This window comes from Hoplias malabaricus, chromosome 14 (assembly GCF_029633855.1).
Source record: "Hoplias malabaricus isolate fHopMal1 chromosome 14, fHopMal1.hap1, whole genome shotgun sequence".
Taxonomy (NCBI): Eukaryota; Metazoa; Chordata; class Actinopteri; order Characiformes; family Erythrinidae; genus Hoplias; species Hoplias malabaricus.
The window spans coordinates 38515875-38534630 of record NC_089813.1 but is presented as its reverse complement, the minus strand read 5'-3'; the positions used below and the strand labels follow the sequence as shown (position 1 = coordinate 38534630).

Sequence of the window (18756 nt, the reverse complement as noted above, 5' to 3'; positions counted from 1 at the left end):
AAACAATTATTTATTTAATATTTATTAACGCACATGAGGTGATAAACAATAGACATATAGTAAACCTAACAGAGAAATAAGACAAAACAAGAAACAACTTATTTCCAAACTGACTGTAAAAAAAACAAAACAAAAAACAGATTTTAACAGGAACTATGCCTCAACTGGAATTATTAATTAATAACCACTGATTTAAGAGTTTTATTTTTATTGTCTTTAAATTAAGGTCAGCTTTACAGCCGTGTAGTCTAGATTTTGGAACATTTCTGTGAGAATTTGATTATAATCAGCCACAAGAACATTAGCGAAGTCTGGTGCTGATGTCGGATGATTCGTTCTGAATCGACTCCATGAACTGGCTTCCATCACTTCACTTCAGGGACAGTAGTGCCACTGCTCCACAGCCCAATGGCTGATTGAGCTATGTGACCTTAGACCTGAAGGTGAGGCCACAGAGCCTCGGTCACCAACACAATGCACCCAACCAGTCAGTCTCACGCTAACTTTCTAGCTCAGTGCTGTCTTCCGCTTCAGGTGTGTTTTTTTCAGAGGCGTTGAGGGGGTTTCCATTCGGTCCCATGTGTTTTAATCCTTTGTGTCCTTGCTGCTGCCGGTGGTGGGGGTGCTGGTGGTGTTCTCCGGGTGACTCTTGCTTTTATGTGCAGTTACGTTGTCTCTTTTCTCAAAGCGTCTGCCACAGATCTCGCAGGGAAACTGGTAGCTGCTCTCAGCATCGTGTTTCTTCATGTGCCAGTTCAGAGAGGCCTTCTGTATGCAAGTAAATCCACAAACTTCACACCTGACACACACACACACACACACACAATATTGTTAAATCTATTTATATCTCATTATCTGTCATTCATTATCTGTGTCCCTTATCCAGTTCAGGGTCGCGGTGGGTCCGGAGCCTACCTGGAATCATTGGGCGCAAGGCGGGAATACACCCTGGAGGGGGCGCCAGTCCTTCACAGGGCAACACACACACACACACATTCACACCTACGGATACTTTTGAGTCACCAATCCACCTACCAACGTGTGTTTTTGGACTGTGGGAGGAAACCGGAGCACCCAGAGGAAACCCACACAGACACAGAGAGAACACACCACACTCCTCACAGACAGTCACCCAGAGGAAACCCACACAGACACAGAGAGAACACACCACACTCCTCACAGACAGTCACCTGGAGGAAACCCACGCATACACAGAGAGAACACACCACACTCCTCACAGACAGTCACCTGGAGGAAACCCACGCATACACAGAGAGAACACACCACACTCCTCACAGACAGTCACCTGGAGGAAACCCACGCATACACAGAGAGAACACACCACACTCCTCACAGACAGTCACCCTGAGGAAACCCATGCAGACACAGAGAGAACACACCACACTCCTCACAGACAGTCACCTGGAGGAAACCCACGCATACACAGAGAGAACACACCACACTCCTCACAGACAGTCACCTGGAGGAAACCCACGCATACACAGAGAGAACACACCACACTCCTCACAGACAGTCACCTGGAGGAAACCCACGCATACACAGAGAGAACACACCACACTCCTCACAGACAGTCACCTGGAGGAAACCCACACAGACAGAGAGAGAACACACCACACTCCTCAAAGACAGTCACCCGGTGGAAACCCACGCAGACACAGAGAGAACACACCACACTCCTCACAGACAGTCACCCGGAGGAAACCCACGCAGACACAGAGAGAACACACCACACTCCTCACAGACAGTCACCCGGAGGAAACCCACGCAGACACAGAGAGAACACACCACACACCTCACAGACAGTCACCCGGAGGAAACCCACTCAGACACAGAGAGAACACACCACACTCCTCACAGACAATCACCCGGAGGAAACCCACGCAGACACAGAGAGAACACACCACACTCCTCACAGACAATCACCCGGAGGAAACCCACGCAGACACAGAGAGAACACACCACACTCCTCACAGACAGTCACCCGGAGGAAACCCACACAGACAGAGAGAACACACCACACTCCTCACAGACAGTCACCCGGAGGAAACCCACTCAGACACAGAGAGAACACACCACACTCCTCACAGACAGTCACCCGGAGGAAACCCACACAGACACAGAGAGAACACACCACACTCCTCACAGACAGTCACCCGGAGGAAACCCACTCAGACACAGAGAGAACACACCACACTCCTCACAGACAATCACCCGGAGGAAACCCACGCAGACACAGAGAGAACACACCACACTCCTCACAGACAGTCACCCGGAGGAAACCCACGCAGACACAGGGAGAACACACCACACTCCTCACAGACAGTCACCCGGAGGAAACCCACACAGACACAGAGCGAACCCACCACACTCCTCACAGACAGTCACCCGGAGGAAACCCACACAGACACAGAGAGAACACACCACACTCCTCACAGACAGTCACCCGGAGGAAACCCACTCAGACACAGAGAGAACACACCACACTCCTCACAGACAATCACCCGGAGGAAACCCACGCAGACACAGAGAGAACACACCACACTCCTCACAGACAGTCACCCGGAGGAAACCCACGCAGACACAGGGAGAACACACCACACTCCTCACAGACAGTCACCCGGAGGAAACCCACACAGACACAGAGCGAACCCACCACACTCCTCACAGACAGTCACCCGGAGGAAACCCACTCAGACACAGAGAGAACACACCACACTCCTCACAGACAATCACCCGGAGGAAACCCACGCAGACACAGAGAGAACACACCACACTCCTCACAGACAGTCACCCGGAGGAAACCCACGCAGACACAGGGAGAACACACCACACTCCTCACAGACAGTCACCCGGAGGAAACCCACACAGACACAGAGCGAACCCACCACACTCCTCACAGACAGTCACCCGGAGGAAACCCACACAAACACAGGGAGAACACACCACACTCCTCACAGACAGTCACCCGGAGGAATCGAACCCACAACCTCGAGGTCCCTGGAGCTGTGCGACTGCGACACCTACCTACTGCACCACCGTGCCGCCCATCTATTTATACGTTACGTTTAAAAATAATTTTACAATTGTTAATGCCTCCTTCAATCCCCAAATTTAAACATGAAGGTTTCCTGTGAAGGAACATCCACCTCCGTGTCTCCCGCGCCAGCTCTGAAGTATCTCACTGAGTCTCTCCCCAATGGGAAAGCGGAGGAGGAGGAGGAGGAGGAGGAGGGAGCCCCTCAATGGAGGGAAGATCAAACCTAGAGCTTCTCGATGCAAGTAACACTTTACACCAATGTAATGAAATAGATATTTAACATTTTCTCTGGCTAATCATAAGAAAGTTTAAAGTTAAACAGACCGGGTAGTTTTATAATATTACAAGCAGATAATGTATTATAACCAGATGATAAAGTAATTTAAATGAAAGCAGGGCATTTACACTTAAAGTAGATGCTCCTGACAGAGAGAATTAACACACTGCTCTGCCTCTGCAAGTCCGCTCGCTATTTCTACAGTTGTTTCACTTGCAATAAATGATCATATCTCCATTTGAGACATTTGCAAAGCAAACAGCAAGCATTTGCAAAGCATGCAAACTGTACACAACCAAAATGGAGCTCCTGCACCTTGGTGGTGACTGCTTTATCCAGCACTCTATAAAATACCTTTGTTTTGCGGCAGGGGGAAATAAGAGAAGGTTCTTTCGATCTTACTGTAGTGGTTTCTCTCCAGTGTGAATTCTGCGGTGGATGCTCAGGTTGCTGCTGGTTCTAAACGCTCGAGCACAGAACTCACAGATGTAATCCTTCTGATCTAACACAGAAAAAAACATAAATAACACAACGCTAACATCAACACACACCATCTGCCACTGGGACATCTCCAACTGCACAGAGGCATCAATTATAACCACTCATTTTTTGTTCTTCTCCCTTTAGTCACACTGCTCTAGATCATGTTCCTTATTAACACTGCTCTAGATCTTTTTCACTATCCTCACTTCTCTAGAACCTCTTCCTTATTTCCATGGTTCTAAAGCCTCTTCACTATTCAAACTGCACTAGAACCTCTTCTCTATTCACACTGCTCTAAAACTGATTCACTATTCACACTGCCTTAGAACACCTTCCCTATTCACACTGCTCTAGAACCTCTTCTCTATTCACACTGCTCTAAAACTGATTCACTATTCACACTGCCTTAGAACACCTTCCCTATTCACACTGCTCTAGAACCTCTTCTCTATTCACACTGCTCTAAAACTGATTCACTATTCACACTGCCTTAGAACACCTTCCCTATTCACACTGCTCTAGAACCTCTTCTCTATTCACACTGCTCTAAAACTGATTCACTAATCACACTGCCTTAGAACACCTTCCCTATTCACACTGCTCTAGAACCTCTTCTCTATGCACACTGCTCTAGAACCTCTTCTCTATTCACACTGCTCTAAAACTGATTCACTATTCACACTGCCTTAGAACACCTTCCCTATTCACACTGCTCTAGAACCTCTTCTCTATGCACACTGCTCTAGAACCTCTTCTCTATGCACACTGCTCTAGAACCTCTTCTCTATTCACACTGCTCTAAAACTGATTCACTAATCACACTGCCTTAGAACACCTTCCCTATTCACACTGCTCTAGAACCTCTTCTCTATGCACACTGCTCTAGAACCTCTTCTCTATTCACACTGCTCTAAAACTGATTCACTATTCACACTGCCTTAGAACACCTTCCCTATTCACACTGCTCTAGAACCTCTTCTCTATGCACACTGCTCTAGAACCTCTTCTCTATTCACACTGCTCTAAAACTGATTTACTAATCACACTGCCTTAGAACACCTTCCCTATTCACACTGCTCTAGAACCTCTTCTCTATGCACACTGCTCTAGAACCTCTTCTCTATTCACACTGCTCTAAAACTGATTCACTATTCACACTGCCTTAGAACACCTTCCCTATTCACACTGCTCTAGAACCTCTTCTCTATGCACACTGCTCTAGAACCTCTTCTCTATGCACACTGCTCTAGAACCTCTTCTCTATTCACACTGCTCTAAAACTGATTCACTAATCACACTGCCTTAGAACACCTTCCCTATTCACACTGCTCTAGAACCTCTTCTCTATGCACACTGCTCTAGAACCTCTTCTCTATGCACACTGCTCTAGAACCTCTTCTCTATTCACACTGCTCTAAAACTGATTCACTAATCACACTGCCTTAGAACACCTTCCCTATTCACACTGCTCTAGAACCTCTTCTCTATGCACACTGCTCTAGAACCTCTTCTCTATTCACACTGCTCTAAAACTGATTCACTAATCACACTGCCTTAGAACACCTTCCCTATTCACACTGCTCTAATTCACATTGTCTATCCGCACGTCTCTAGAACTGTTCCCTATTATCAGTGACTGTTGTAGGATGTCTCATTCAATTCATCCTATTCTCATCATAGAATGTCCTTATTCCAGCCCTCCTACATGTCTCCATACAGAATGTTCTAGAACAGAATCTCTCAGACAATTCTAGTATGTCCCCCCTCAGACTTGTCTAAAATAGTGCAGATCCTACTCTTCAAGAAAGTCCTCATCAATGCTGTTCTTGAATGTCCTGACTCAGACTGTTCTAGATCACCCCCCCCCACCACCACTCCCATTCTCTCACTGTTCTAGAACATCCTTATTCCTGCTGCATGAACTTGGATGAACGCTGACCCAGCGTTAAAGGCCTTAATCTGCTCCCTGGTTGACGCTCTATCTGTTGAAGGAAGGAAGGCTGATGTCTCACCACTGTGCAGCTTTTCGTGCTCTTTGAGGTGCTTCTTGAAGTTGAAGGACTTTCCGCAGGAGGGGTGGGAGCAGATGAAGGTCTTCTGCTGAAAGTGCTGGTACTTCATGTGGTGCTACAGGGAAGAGAGGATTTACACACCTTGTGCTTTTTATAGTTTTGATCATGTAGTATTTAAAATTGATCGTCCATGAGGGTTTGATTCCCAGCTCAGGCAGGAACATCACACAACAACTGGGCACAAGGCAGGAATACACCTGGACAGTGTGCCAGTCCATTATACTGTAATATATTCATTCATTCATTCATTATCTGTAACCCTTATCCAGTTCAGGGTCGCGGTGGGTCCAGAGCCTACCTGGAATCATTGGGCGCAAGGCGGGAACACACCCTGGAGGGGGCGCCAGTCCTTACTGTAATATATATAATAGAGTAAATATGAAAGTATAAAAAAAATGCTCACGTTCAAATACTGCCGACTGGAAAAGATTTTCCAGCAGCCTTCGAACTCACAGGGCAAAATCAGTTTTGGGGTGGCCTTTCTGTAAAAGCAAAACACAATAATAACTTTAACAGAAATGAATAATATTTAATCATTTTAAAGGATCAATCAGCGACATTTACCACCAAAACATATGAAGAATGAAAGTGATTACATTTTTTTTTACACATTTTTATAAGGTGCAGCACATGAGAGGAATCCACTGCTTCGTAGTCTACGAATGAAAAAGTTTATGATCCATAGAGTGGGTCCTCTATAGAGGCCATGTTTAAAATACGTCTAATCCAGAATCTCTTATAAATACAGACCACTAGGTATCAGCATAGTGTCTGTTTTATACCATGAAGCCGAACCAAAACAGAAAATGGCTGACCGCTCCTTTACAACCCATTGTTTCTTCAAACACCAGAGAAATCTACAGTAATTTAAAGATCAATTCAGTGGCAAATTATTTGCACACAACAACAGAAATGACATAGTTCATTCTTAAAATTAGTGTTAAACCCATCCACACCTTTTTCTCCGGCTACAGATCTGTGCCACATCCTCTTTTACCGGCTGCTGTCTGAAAGATACAGAGGTAAACAAGCACACAATGATGAGCACAAACCACACTACAACCCTTCGGATAAAACACTCCATTATTTACCAGCACTGAGCTAACCTGTCCCTTCCTGACCTCAATGTCCTCTTTTTTTCAGGCAGATCTGCTCTCCTTTGTCGCCCCCTCTTGGATGAGGCTGGTACGGCAGTGGTGTTTCGTTCACTGGAACAAGTAGAAACAAAGGAACGGTTTAAATCTTGGTTCCTTCTGGGTCACAGCTCTGTGGACATTAGAATTTTCCCTGTGCAACACACTGGTCAAATCAGGAAAGCCATGATAACGAGCTGCAGAGCTGAACTGAGTGGGTTTAAAGGAACACTATGTAGTATTTGTACCTTAATATTACAGCTTCAGAATGATTGTGGGGTTTTCACTGACGTGTAACCGACAGAGTCGTGTCTCTGTTACTGCTACTCTGGGCTCAGCACTGCAGAAACTGCACTATGTAACTTGTGGAGGAGGGGAGGAATTGTTATTTTATATATACTTATTTACTAAAAACATATTAGCATCAATCAGTGTTTAGACTGATCGAAATGCAATGTCTCATTTAATTTCCTGCAGTTTATTCATTTTCTGTATGAATGTAGGGCGACACGGTGGTGCAGCAGGTTAGTGTCGCAGTCACACAGCTCCAGGGACCTGGAGGTTGTGGGTTCGATTCCTGCTCTGGGTGACTGTCTGTGAGGAGTGTGGTGTGTTCTCCCTGTGTCTGCGTGGGTTTCCTCCGGGTGACTGTCTGTGTGGTGTGTTCTCCCTGTGTCTGTGTGGGTTTCCTCCGGGTGACTGTCTGTGAGGAGTGTGGTGTGTTCTCCCTGTGTCTGCGAGGGTTTCCTCCGGGAGACTGTCTGTGAGGAGTGTGGTGTGTTCTCCCTGTGTCTGCGTGGGTTTCCTCCGGGAGACTGTCTGTGAGGAGTGTGGTGTGTTCTCTCTGTGTCTGCGTGGGTTTCCTCCGGGAGACTGTCTGTGAGGAGTGTAGTGTGTTCTCCCTGTGTCTGTGTGGGTTTCCTCCGGGTGACTGTCTGTGAGGAGTGTGGTGTGTTCTCCCTGTGTCTGCGTGGGTTTCCTCCGGGAGACTGTCTGTGAGGAGTGTGGTGTGTTCTCCCTGTGTCTGCGTGGGTTTCCTCCGGGAGACTGTCTGTGAGGAGTGTGGTGTGTTCTCTCTGTGTCTGCGTGGGTTTCCTCCGGGTGACTGTCTGTGAGGAGTGTGGTGTGTTCTCCCTGTGTCTGCGTGGGTTTCCTCCGGGAGACTGTCTGTGAGGAGTGTGGTGTGTTCTCCCTGTGTCTGCGTGGGTTTCCTCCGGGTGACTGTCTGTGAGGAGTGTGGTGTGTTCTCCCTGTGTCTGCGTGGGTTTCCTCCGGGAGACTGTCTGTGAGGAGTGTGGTGTGTTCTCCCTGTGTCTGCGTGGGTTTCTTCCGGGAGACTGTCTGTGAGGAGTGTGGTGTGTTCTCCCTGTGTCTGCGTGGGTTTCCTCCGGGTGACTGTCTGTGAGGAGTGTGGTGTGTTCTCCCTGTGTCTGTGTAGGTTGCCTCTTGGTGACTGTCTGTGAGGAGTGTGAATTGGATTTTACAGATTACAGATTACAGCAGTTACAGATAATGGATGGATGTATAAATGTACAGCAAGGCTACATTTAGCATTAAAGCTAATGCAAACGAATGCAGCCTCAGGAAGCAATTGCCCTCCTCAGGAACTGACAAAATTTTTAAATCGCCACCAGGGGTCAGCGCTCGAAAAGCTTCTCTCTTAACATTATCTTTCACTAACATTAAAACAAAGAGATGCTGCTTTAACATCTGAGAAATAAAAGTAGACACAATGAGCAAAGTGTAGAGAAAAAGGGAGACTTTCCTCTTGTTTTAATTCAGAGAGACGATCTAAAAGACAGCCGTGGCCTAATGGTTAGAGAAGAGGGCTTAGAAGTGTGTGTGTGTGTGTGTTACAATGACAAATAATTGCACGTTAAAACTTTAAAAAAGATAAATGAGAGGGGGCTTGGTTTATATGTGGATTTCTAACCTATCCACAGAGCTCTGATTTTCACTCCCAACATTTCTGAAGCCTTCTGTGTCCATCTCATTTCCGCCAGGTGGCCTTCTGAAAGGAAAATGCAGATGTGTATAGGATAACGGTGGTCACTCATGAATAATCTGCAGTTAATGTTGCTGCAGGACTGTAGTAAAGACACAGAGAAACCACAACTTTACCTGTGATTCAGAGGAGAATCAGCGAGCCCTGAAGCACTTCCTTCTTGTGCAGGTTTCTCCTCCTCAGGCCGTTCTGTTTCAGAGCAAACAACAGTGAAGGATAAAGCAATACTCTTTATAAATCACTTAATACATCAAGCCTAAGAATATCACTCACCTGCTTCCTGAACATAAACCTAGCAGATTTCTGAGGCCTTTAATGCAGAGCAATTATTAGTGCCTCGATATAAATAATACACATTCTCCCTATTTTCATAAGGGAACAGAGTTCTGGGTAAAATACCACAAGGATTAAACACCACAGCAGCATTCTCCCCGTGTCTAAACAGCCTGATAATGATCATGAGCCGCTCGCTGTTCACCGGGACCCATTTTCGCCATTTAGCCATTTTTGCTCAGTTCTCTTCCTTCTCCATTCTCGTTTTCTCTCGTTTTCTCCATTTTTACTCAGTGCTCGTTGTGTCTGTTCTGCCTTTGTGTTCTCACACAAACAGAAAACTGACTGGTGGTGTTGTTTCCCACTGTGTGGGCCCCATATTAATGTGCAGATGCACTGAATGAGAGATTAGTTTTATAATATGTATGTGCAAGACCTTCAAGAAATCCAACCTTGTTCTTACCTGGTTCTTCATCACCTCTAGAGCAGTTTGAGACATCTTCCCCAAGCTCCCCTTCCTCTCTGGACAGAGGGGTATTACTGGGAACAGTTTCTACCCTTCTGCTACACCTTGTTCTCACACCAGGGGGCGACCTTTCATTCACAGACTCCATTTTATCCTCTTCTGCTTTTCTCTGCCCATGTGGTTGAGTACTGATTATTTCTGGAAAAGCAACATCTCCTTGTTCTTCGTCTCGTTCCTTTTCACCTCCCTCTGTCTCAGGCTCTGTCTGCGCTGGACACCACGTAAACACATGTCCCTCTTTGCAGGTGAACTTCAGACAGTCCTCTACTTCACGTACCAGTGCGTTGGTTCTAGGGCTGGGCTGTGTGGGGTTTATAGGGTCACTCTGGATGTGGACTACAGGGCTGGGCTGTGTGGTCATTTTAGAGTCAGGCTGTACGGGGTCTTTACAGTTCGTCCGGATGGAGGAGACAGATGAGACAGCGCCAACATCGACAGCGACTATAGGGTCTGTCTGTATGGAAGCTTCAGGCTCAGCCTGGACTGAGGTATTATAGTCAGAGCTTACGGAGCCTTTAGGGTGAGCCTGCATGTGGACTTTATGGTGCAGAACTGGTGGCAGTGGACATTTCTGACTGTGGTTGTGGACCAAGACAACGAGATGTTGGAGTGAAGCAGCTGTGGTGAGGAAGGTCCTTGGGGTGATGCTTTTCTCATCACCTAAGGAGAAGAGAGATATAAATGAATAAATAAATAAATAAAACACACACACACAGACACAGACACACACACAGACACACACACAGACACAGACAAAGACACACACACACAGATACACACACAGACACAGACACACACACACGCACACAGACACACACACACACAGACACAGACAGACACACACACAGACACAGACACACACACAGACAAACAGACACACACACACACAGACACACACACAGACACACACACAGACACAGACACAGACACAGACACACACACACAGATACACACACAGACACAGACACACACAGAGACACACACACACGCACACAGACACACACACACACAGACACAGACACAGACACACAGACACACACACAGACAAACAGACACACACACACAGACACACACACACAGACACACAGACACATACACACACACCCACCCACACCCACACAGGCACACAGACACATACACACACACACACACCCACAGAGACACAGACACACAGACACATACACACACATACACACACACACACACACACACCGACACACAGACAGACAGACACACACACACACACACACACACACACAGACAGACACACACACACACAGACACACACAGATACACACACACACAGACACACACAGACACATACACATACACACACACACACACACACCCACACACACAGACACACAGACACATACACACAGACACACACAGACAGACACACACACACACACACACACACACACACACACACACACACAGACAGACAGGAAATGTTTAAAAATGAATCCAATAGATGTGAGTTTAACTATCTAAACAGAAGATACAGAGTTAGTTTCCTACTTAAAGGGTAAGTATGCTTAGTCACAGTTTCTTACATCATAAACCTAAGGAACCACTCCTGGATGGGAATGGTGCATAAAGCAGGTCACACATGGGCAGTGTACTGAGCATGAGGCAGATAGGCCGTACCTGAACACCTGCTGCACGCTCTGGAGAAGTAACTGTTGAAAGAGAAGTGTGGAGAATGATCACTCAAACTTTACTCTCACAATGAGGATCACTTTCATATGTAGTTTGAAAGGGGGCGGAGTCTGCAGGGAAGTGGTCGAAAAACAGCGTGCGACAAAATTCACAGCAAGTTCATACAGCCACAAACCCTCGGTTTACAATGTGTTTATCACCTTGATCACTTTGAGTCTCACTGATAGCGATTTATAATCACCATCCTGTCAGAATCTCAGTTTTCTCATAGAGTGTTAACATAACGATTTAATAAACTATTATTAATAAAACCTCTTCATAATAATGACCCCAGCTCCAAGGTTCAAATGCACTTTGAAAAATGTAAACACTTTATTTTATTGTCATTGCACAGTAGTACAAGCAAATTTTGACTCTGAATTTAATCTATCTGTAGCGGTGAACACACACACACACACACACACACACACACACACACACACACTAGTAGTTGGGGCAGTGAACACACATGCACCCAGAGTGGCAGGCACCAATAGCAGTGGTGCCTTGCTCAAAGGCACTTCAGCCATGGATGTTGAAGGTGAATAAAGTGCTGTTTATTCACTTCCCCACCCCTCAAATTTCCTACTGGTCCAGGCATCAAACCAGCAACATTTTGGTCCAAAGCTCACCTCTCTGCCCTTTAGACCTTCACTGCACCCATCATATTCATGTCTGTTATTTTATATGCTGTACAATAATAATAAATTCTACAGGAAACATTCATTCATTCATTATCTGTAACCCTTATCCAGTTCAGGGTCGCGGTGGGTCCAGAGCCTACCTGGAATCATTGGGCGCAAGGCAGGAATACACCCTGGAGGGGGCGCCAGTCCTTCACAGGGCAACACACACACACACACACACACACCACCTACGTGTGTTTTTGGACTGTGGGAGGAAACCGGAGCACCCCAAGGAAACCCACGCAGACACAGGGGGAACACACCACACTCCTCACAGACAGTCACCCGGAGCGGGACTCGAACCCACAGCCTCCAGGTCCCTGGAGCTGTGTGACTGCGACACCTACCTGCAGCGCCACTGTACCGCCCCTACAGGGAATATCAATGAGTTATTAAAATGATAATTAATATACTTAAATATAGTCGCTGTCCAATTAAAACCATGTATCTCCTAAAATAGCAATATTGCTGGAGAAGGAAAAACCTTTCAATAGAAGTCATTGACATTTTGTAGCATTTCTATTGGTCCATTTATCATGACATTTTCACTCAGTGTAAAGGACAGCCACTGTGTTCAAATGTTATAACTCATTTACAATAGATCTATGTCAAACTACGTACCTCAAGATTGGATCTCCACTTTTAAAATACGAGGCCTTCTGAATATGAATTGCATTATAGACTTATACTTTATTATTTTGTGTAAGTGTCTGGAACCAAATTGCTTTTATATTAAACAAACTGCCTCCAAACATAGGGATGGTCGGCACAGAGTTGTGTTACATAACTTCACCTGTCCAGCAGATACCGAGCGAGCTCCGAGTGAAGAGAGAAGCCCAGTGTTTCCTTCAGCCGACCCCAGCTCTCCAAACATGAGCCCAGTCGGACTCGAGACTTGCTTCTCCTGGCGTCCAGCTCTCTGCGCCTCTGTTTTCGTACAGAATCTTTAAGCGACGGCATTATAAAAGCTCTGCAGGAAGAACGGAAATAAAAGAGATATGTATGGACATCTGGAAACAGTCCAGCAACCAATCACATCCATCCAACAGCATCCACAGACGAGTCTAATAGCGCAGGCAGTGAGTGGGCACAGAGATGTAAAACTCCAGGAGCACTGCTGTGTCTGAGCCACTGATATATATGTTTCTGTCCTTGTAAACTCTGATTATTGCTTGAACATTGCTATGAGGATTTGATTGCCACAAGGACATTAGAAAAGGTGTTGGGGGATTAGTTCTAGATCACATACATCAATCCAACTCATCCCAAATGTATAGGATGTTGCCCCAGAGTTATAGGGGTTAGAAAAACAGCACCTGCACAACTGAACCCTGAAATCCCATTCAGGCTAATGACCAGATGACACATTTTCAGTACTTTTATTTTGTTTGCAGTCACACAGAAACGACGGGGGAACCACAGAAACGCACATATTGTGACACTTCAAGCTAGAAAAAGTACTAAAAATAGTTACCACTTTATTCCCTGTGCTGAAGGCACCCGACCGCTGAATGCGGGCCCCACCACCGCTCTGTTGTTGTTGTTGTTGTTGCCCTTTTAAGGACCTGCCGTTACTCGGCGTAGCGTTCGCTCGACAGCAAACAGAACAAAAGCCCAGAAACAGAGTCCGCTAGTAAAACACGAAATACCGAGTAGAACTGAACAAATTAGCTAATTTATCTACTCTTTCTGTTCCCTTCAAAATAACCGCTACAACCACTAAAAGCCGTATAGTAGGAAGTGAGCCTAGCATACAATACAAAGCTAATGGTAACAGCAAGGGATCATGGGAAATGTAGTTCTGTGGCGCCCTATTATTTCTTATCACGGCCTAGATACCAAAACATTACAACTGCCTCGTAGTTTCAACACTCATTTTCCATTTAAACGTCTACGCTGACCATATATGTACACTTTATAGTTCTGTTGCTCTGCATTCTTTGTTACCTCCACGTCACCCTGTTTTTTAATATGTAGCATAAATGCTCACACAGGAACACCACAGAGTAAAGTAAAGCAGTGCTGTTTTTAAACACCCCTGTGTCACTGCTAAACTAGGGATAGTCCACCAACTGAAAAACTGACAACTGAAATGACTAGGTCCAACACAGTTGGAATTATCTCTAAATAACAAAGGTGAAATATCAGTTTAGCATTTACTTTACTATAGTTGACAGCAAGTGAACACTGCAAATGGGATTTTTCTGTCCTCTATTTTCGGATCCTTGGTGAAATACTCTGAAATGTCAGTGGAGTGAATCATAATGAAACAAAAAGTGTGTAAAAAGTAGACCACTCACTAATATTTACTTAGCTGTAAGTCAAAGGATATAAAAGTCAGCAAAGCACTATTCCACCATTATTGCCCTAGACTGTACTTGAGCATATGTAATTGTATATTAAACTTATTGGTGAAGTAGGTAAGAGATTAAGCCACATGTGTAACATTGTGAAAGTTTTAAAGAGGGAAGTGATGCAGATGCACTTTTGCAAAAAGAAAAAAAAACCTGTAAGAACAGGAAAAGCAAATTCTTTCAGTGGTGAGTTCACTCAGGCTACAACCAAATCAAGTCACATCACACCATCCTTCACATTTAACCATGGATGAGCTTGGTGAGCCATTTATGTCTTTTTCTGATCATATACTTAATGAGAGTGATACATTTGAATATGATTAGCATTAGCTAGTTAATATCTAGCAAAGAAGCTTACACTGTTATGGTCTCAGGGGAGCTGTGTTTGCCCATGGGCCACAAACTTATATGCTTCATTACACTAAGTGTTGTTGCTAAATGGCTTCTGAAATAAATATTTCACAAGGAAAATGAGGATGTTATATATGCTATATAACATAGCAATATGCTTCTGTTCTCTTGCTGGGGGAGGGGTTGTAGTAGGGTAACTCTTAGCATATCCAAAGCTAATTAATCAAATGTCCTCACAAGTCCACTTTTTACAGCTATGATGAATAATGTAAATCATAATTAAAACATAAATTGATCACAAAAAACGTCATAACTTTCTGTCTAGCTCTGGTGCTTCCCTGTGTTCTATTTATTATTATCATTATTATTATTAGTGATAGTAGTATTTCATTATTATTTTTAAATGTAGATGGGTTTCTCAACTGTAATTTCTAATTGTAACAACATCTAATCATCAAACGTTTGTGTTTTCAAAGTGGTAACATGTATATAAGATTGTAAACCCATTCTGAACATCAAATGGAAGTTAATGGGGCAGGAAAATGAAAATGAAGTAATGGAGATTCAAGAGTAAAGGGATGTTGGCGTTAGAAAGCTGAGGGTGTGACCATTTCAAAAAAGGACAGTCATTTTCTACTTTATTTTTATTCTTGGGAAAGTGAGCACTGGAAGTACAGATTGCTAGCAGCTCACTCAGCAGGCAACGTGTTTTTCTCTGTTTCATATCCGTTGCGATGGCAATGATGAAGAAAAAAACCACCTGATTCACTTCCTCATGAAGATAGAAAGATGCAAACCAACAGCAAAGCCACATTTCTGCAGTTACAGAATTTCACAACCTCATAAAACGACTGTTAGAGTGTGACCTGGATGAAAATATGGGGAAAATAATTACTGTTTTGTTACATGAGAAACACTCACTTCACGCTGAGGTCAATACTTAGCTTTTACTTTAGAAAATTAAAAAACAGAGAACAGATATGAGCTGGTTGGACTTCCACAACAGGTGGGAAAATTGGGGGCGGTGGGAGTGAAGGAACAGCACCGTCCTCCTCCTTCGATCCACAGCTCACGGCAAGGCACCGAACCCACAACTGCTCCCCAGGTGCTGGGGATAGGTACCCTGCCACTCTGGGTGTGTAGTCACAGCCCCTAGTGCACTAGAGTGTGTGTGTGTTCACTGTCACAGGTTTAATAATGACAAATATTTGCATGTACTTTCATTAATAGCTGAATTCAGGAGGATAGTGAACATTTTTATACACGTTTTTAACAAAAGACATAGTGGATTATGGGTAGCAGCTATCCTCTGGTGTATATGTGTTGTACACTTTCTACATGTGGACTCTCTGTGCTGCAGATCTACTGTTGGAGGAACTGGCTCAGACCTCAGCAAAAGCTCCTCCTGTTTTAACACCTCCTCAGACCCTCACCCTCAACACATCCGACATAAAGGGCGCAAAGAATGGATCTGCACTGGTAACACATAGATTTACTCATTCATTCGTGTTCTTTAACCACTTCATCTTGATCAGACACAGTGGGTCCAGAGCTCTCCCGGGATCACACCACACACACACACACCTCTACACAAGTTTACACATGCTCACCCATTCACTCATACACACACACATGGACAATTTTACACACACTCACCCATTCACTCATACACACACACACACACACACACACACCTGTACAAAAGTTTACACACACTCACCCATTCACTCATACACACACACACACCTGTACACAAGTTTACACACACTCACCCATTCACACACACACACACACACACACAAACACACACACACACTCATACACAAACACATGTACACAAGTTTATACACACTCACCCATTCACTCATACACACACACACGGACAATTTTACACACACTCACCCATTCACTCATACACACACACACACACCTGTACAAAAGTTTACACACACTCACCCATTCACTCATACACACACACACACACAAACACCTGTACACAAGTTTATACACACTCACCCATTCACACACACACACACAAACACACACACACACACACACACACTCATACACACACCTGTACACAAGTTTACACACACTCATAAAGTCACTCATACACACAGTTGTACACATTCACACAGTCACTCACAAACACACACACACACGGTTGGTAGGGAGGATACCCTCACCCTCACCTCATTACTCAGCACAACGCTATCTAATCTCTGTGTGTTAGCCAACACAGCAGGACTTCTCCTTTGTTCATTGTGTTGCAACATTTAGAAACATCATGTGGTGAATCATACGCCAAGTTTGTTATGGGGAGGTTTCTGTGACTAATTTAAAATACATGACATGAAGCATCAGACATCCCATGATTCTCTGTTTCTCTGTGTCCCCAGGGTCAGTGCTCAGGTGCTGGCTCAGGAGAGGGTGGAGCTAAGTCTGCCTACAGGTAACACATCACCCTTTCATCCCTCCTCACCTCACAAGGTTGATTCGGTTCTGAATGCAACACTTTACTGTATGTCAATGTTCATAAGGCTACACAGCACCTACATAAGCCCTTCATGGCAACTCAACGAACCCTGCATTAAAAACCTATAAAGGTGGACTCTTCCCCTCCTCCAAAAGTTACATAGTGCAGCTTCTGCAGCGCTGAGCCTAGAGTAGCATTGATAGCTCAAGGCCGCTGTTGATTATGGACTGAAAAGGGTGCAGTGAACAAGGCAACACATGCTGCTTTCCTGTGACATCGGTGTGCAGTGAGAGTGAGATATACACACCTCAGAGCTCCCGAAGAGTGTGAACACACCTCTCGCTGCACACTGTCCGCCCCCTCAAACAGGAAAACCATATAAACATCACACACCATCATCAACACCTCAAATAAACACATACAAATAAAATCTCCCGAACCAACAAACAACCCCCGAAACGTCCAGTCTGTGGCTGGAGATGCTGAACAAAGCTGCTTGAAGAATACACCTGTAAAACACCATATGTTTTCAGTGAGTTGTCTCCGGTGAAGGGCGAGGTCATGAGTCCAGGAACAGCCAGTCGAGAACTGGACTCCATCATGAACGAACTGCTGGGACTGGGGTTGGAGGTGAGTTACCAAAGTGAACCACACGAGGGCGGTATAGACTCACTAGTATTCTGGTAATTATACAGGGAAATACGATAGATGTATTGCATGACTGTGGAATTAACACAGGAAATATGTACCTCCTGGTGTCTCAGGTTGATCCAGCTATCACTCCACCGCTCGCTGAGAGGACAAGAAGGTAGAGGACAGGGAAGAACCTGCAGGTGATAACAAACCAGAGGGAAACCAACACAAAAAAACAACACCCAGGACAAGACGTTGTACAAAAAACAGCTATCCAAGAACGTCGACGCCATTGACGACCTGCTGGGGTCACTCAGCTCGGATATGGAGAAGATGGGCGTCCGTACGGCCGCGAAGGGTCACTGCAGCTCCTGCGGAAAATGCATCGCTGGGAAGGTAATGTTAAACACTGAGTCGGGTCAGAACACACAGCCACACTGACTCGCCGAATCTTTGATTAGTGAATTCAGCTGTTTCTAGAAGTAAGCAGTGGCAGTATTTGTGGGTTATAGGTGCCATGCACAAGAGCAGCTCAGCTGTGGATGTTGATGGAGGAGACACTGCTGTTCCTTCACTCCCCAGCCCCCAATTTTCCAGCCAGTCGAGGGGATTGAACTGGTGACTCTCTGGCCCAAAGTCCAGTTCACTATTCTTTAGGCCACAGCTCCCTTAAGCTTTGTAGCTTTGGAGGAGGTGTATCGGCACTGAAGCAGCTGCACATGAGTTTA

General features: G+C 45.1%; 2 protein-coding genes across 6 annotated transcripts; one reads left to right on the top strand and one right to left on the bottom strand.

The window, feature by feature from the left end:
- Positions 1 to 43: 43 nt before the first annotated feature.
- Positions 44 to 18276, bottom strand: znf692 (zinc finger protein 692). Of its 5 annotated transcripts, none has more exons than XM_066644136.1 (12): positions 18145 to 18276; positions 13008 to 13184; positions 11478 to 11509; positions 9765 to 10487; positions 9145 to 9217; positions 8957 to 9034; positions 6997 to 7098; positions 6847 to 6897; positions 6294 to 6372; positions 5831 to 5945; positions 3738 to 3837; positions 44 to 799 (listed from the first exon to the last, which is right to left on the bottom strand). In XM_066644136.1, the coding sequence occupies exons 2-12, from the start codon at positions 13172 to 13174 to the stop codon at positions 586 to 588; spliced, it is 1734 nt and encodes a 577-aa protein (XP_066500233.1). In that variant the 5' UTR covers positions 13175 to 13184; positions 18145 to 18276; the 3' UTR covers positions 44 to 585. The 5 variants fall into 5 exon arrangements, 4 of the variants coding, with proteins under 4 accessions (XP_066500233.1, XP_066500232.1, XP_066500234.1 ...); XM_066644135.1 differs by lacking the exon at positions 18145 to 18276 and adding an exon at positions 13689 to 13936; XM_066644137.1 differs by lacking the exon at positions 18145 to 18276 and adding an exon at positions 13689 to 13936 and having other exon boundaries at positions 7012 to 7098.
- Positions 14733 to 18484, top strand: lpxn (leupaxin). The gene is made up of 6 exons (XM_066643273.1): positions 14733 to 14827; positions 16280 to 16398; positions 17319 to 17371; positions 17929 to 18025; positions 18160 to 18205; positions 18246 to 18484. The coding sequence occupies exons 1-6, from the start codon at positions 14815 to 14817 to the stop codon at positions 18467 to 18469; spliced, it is 552 nt and encodes a 183-aa protein (XP_066499370.1). The 5' UTR covers positions 14733 to 14814; the 3' UTR covers positions 18470 to 18484.
- The last annotated feature ends 272 nt before the right edge of the window (positions 18485 to 18756 follow it).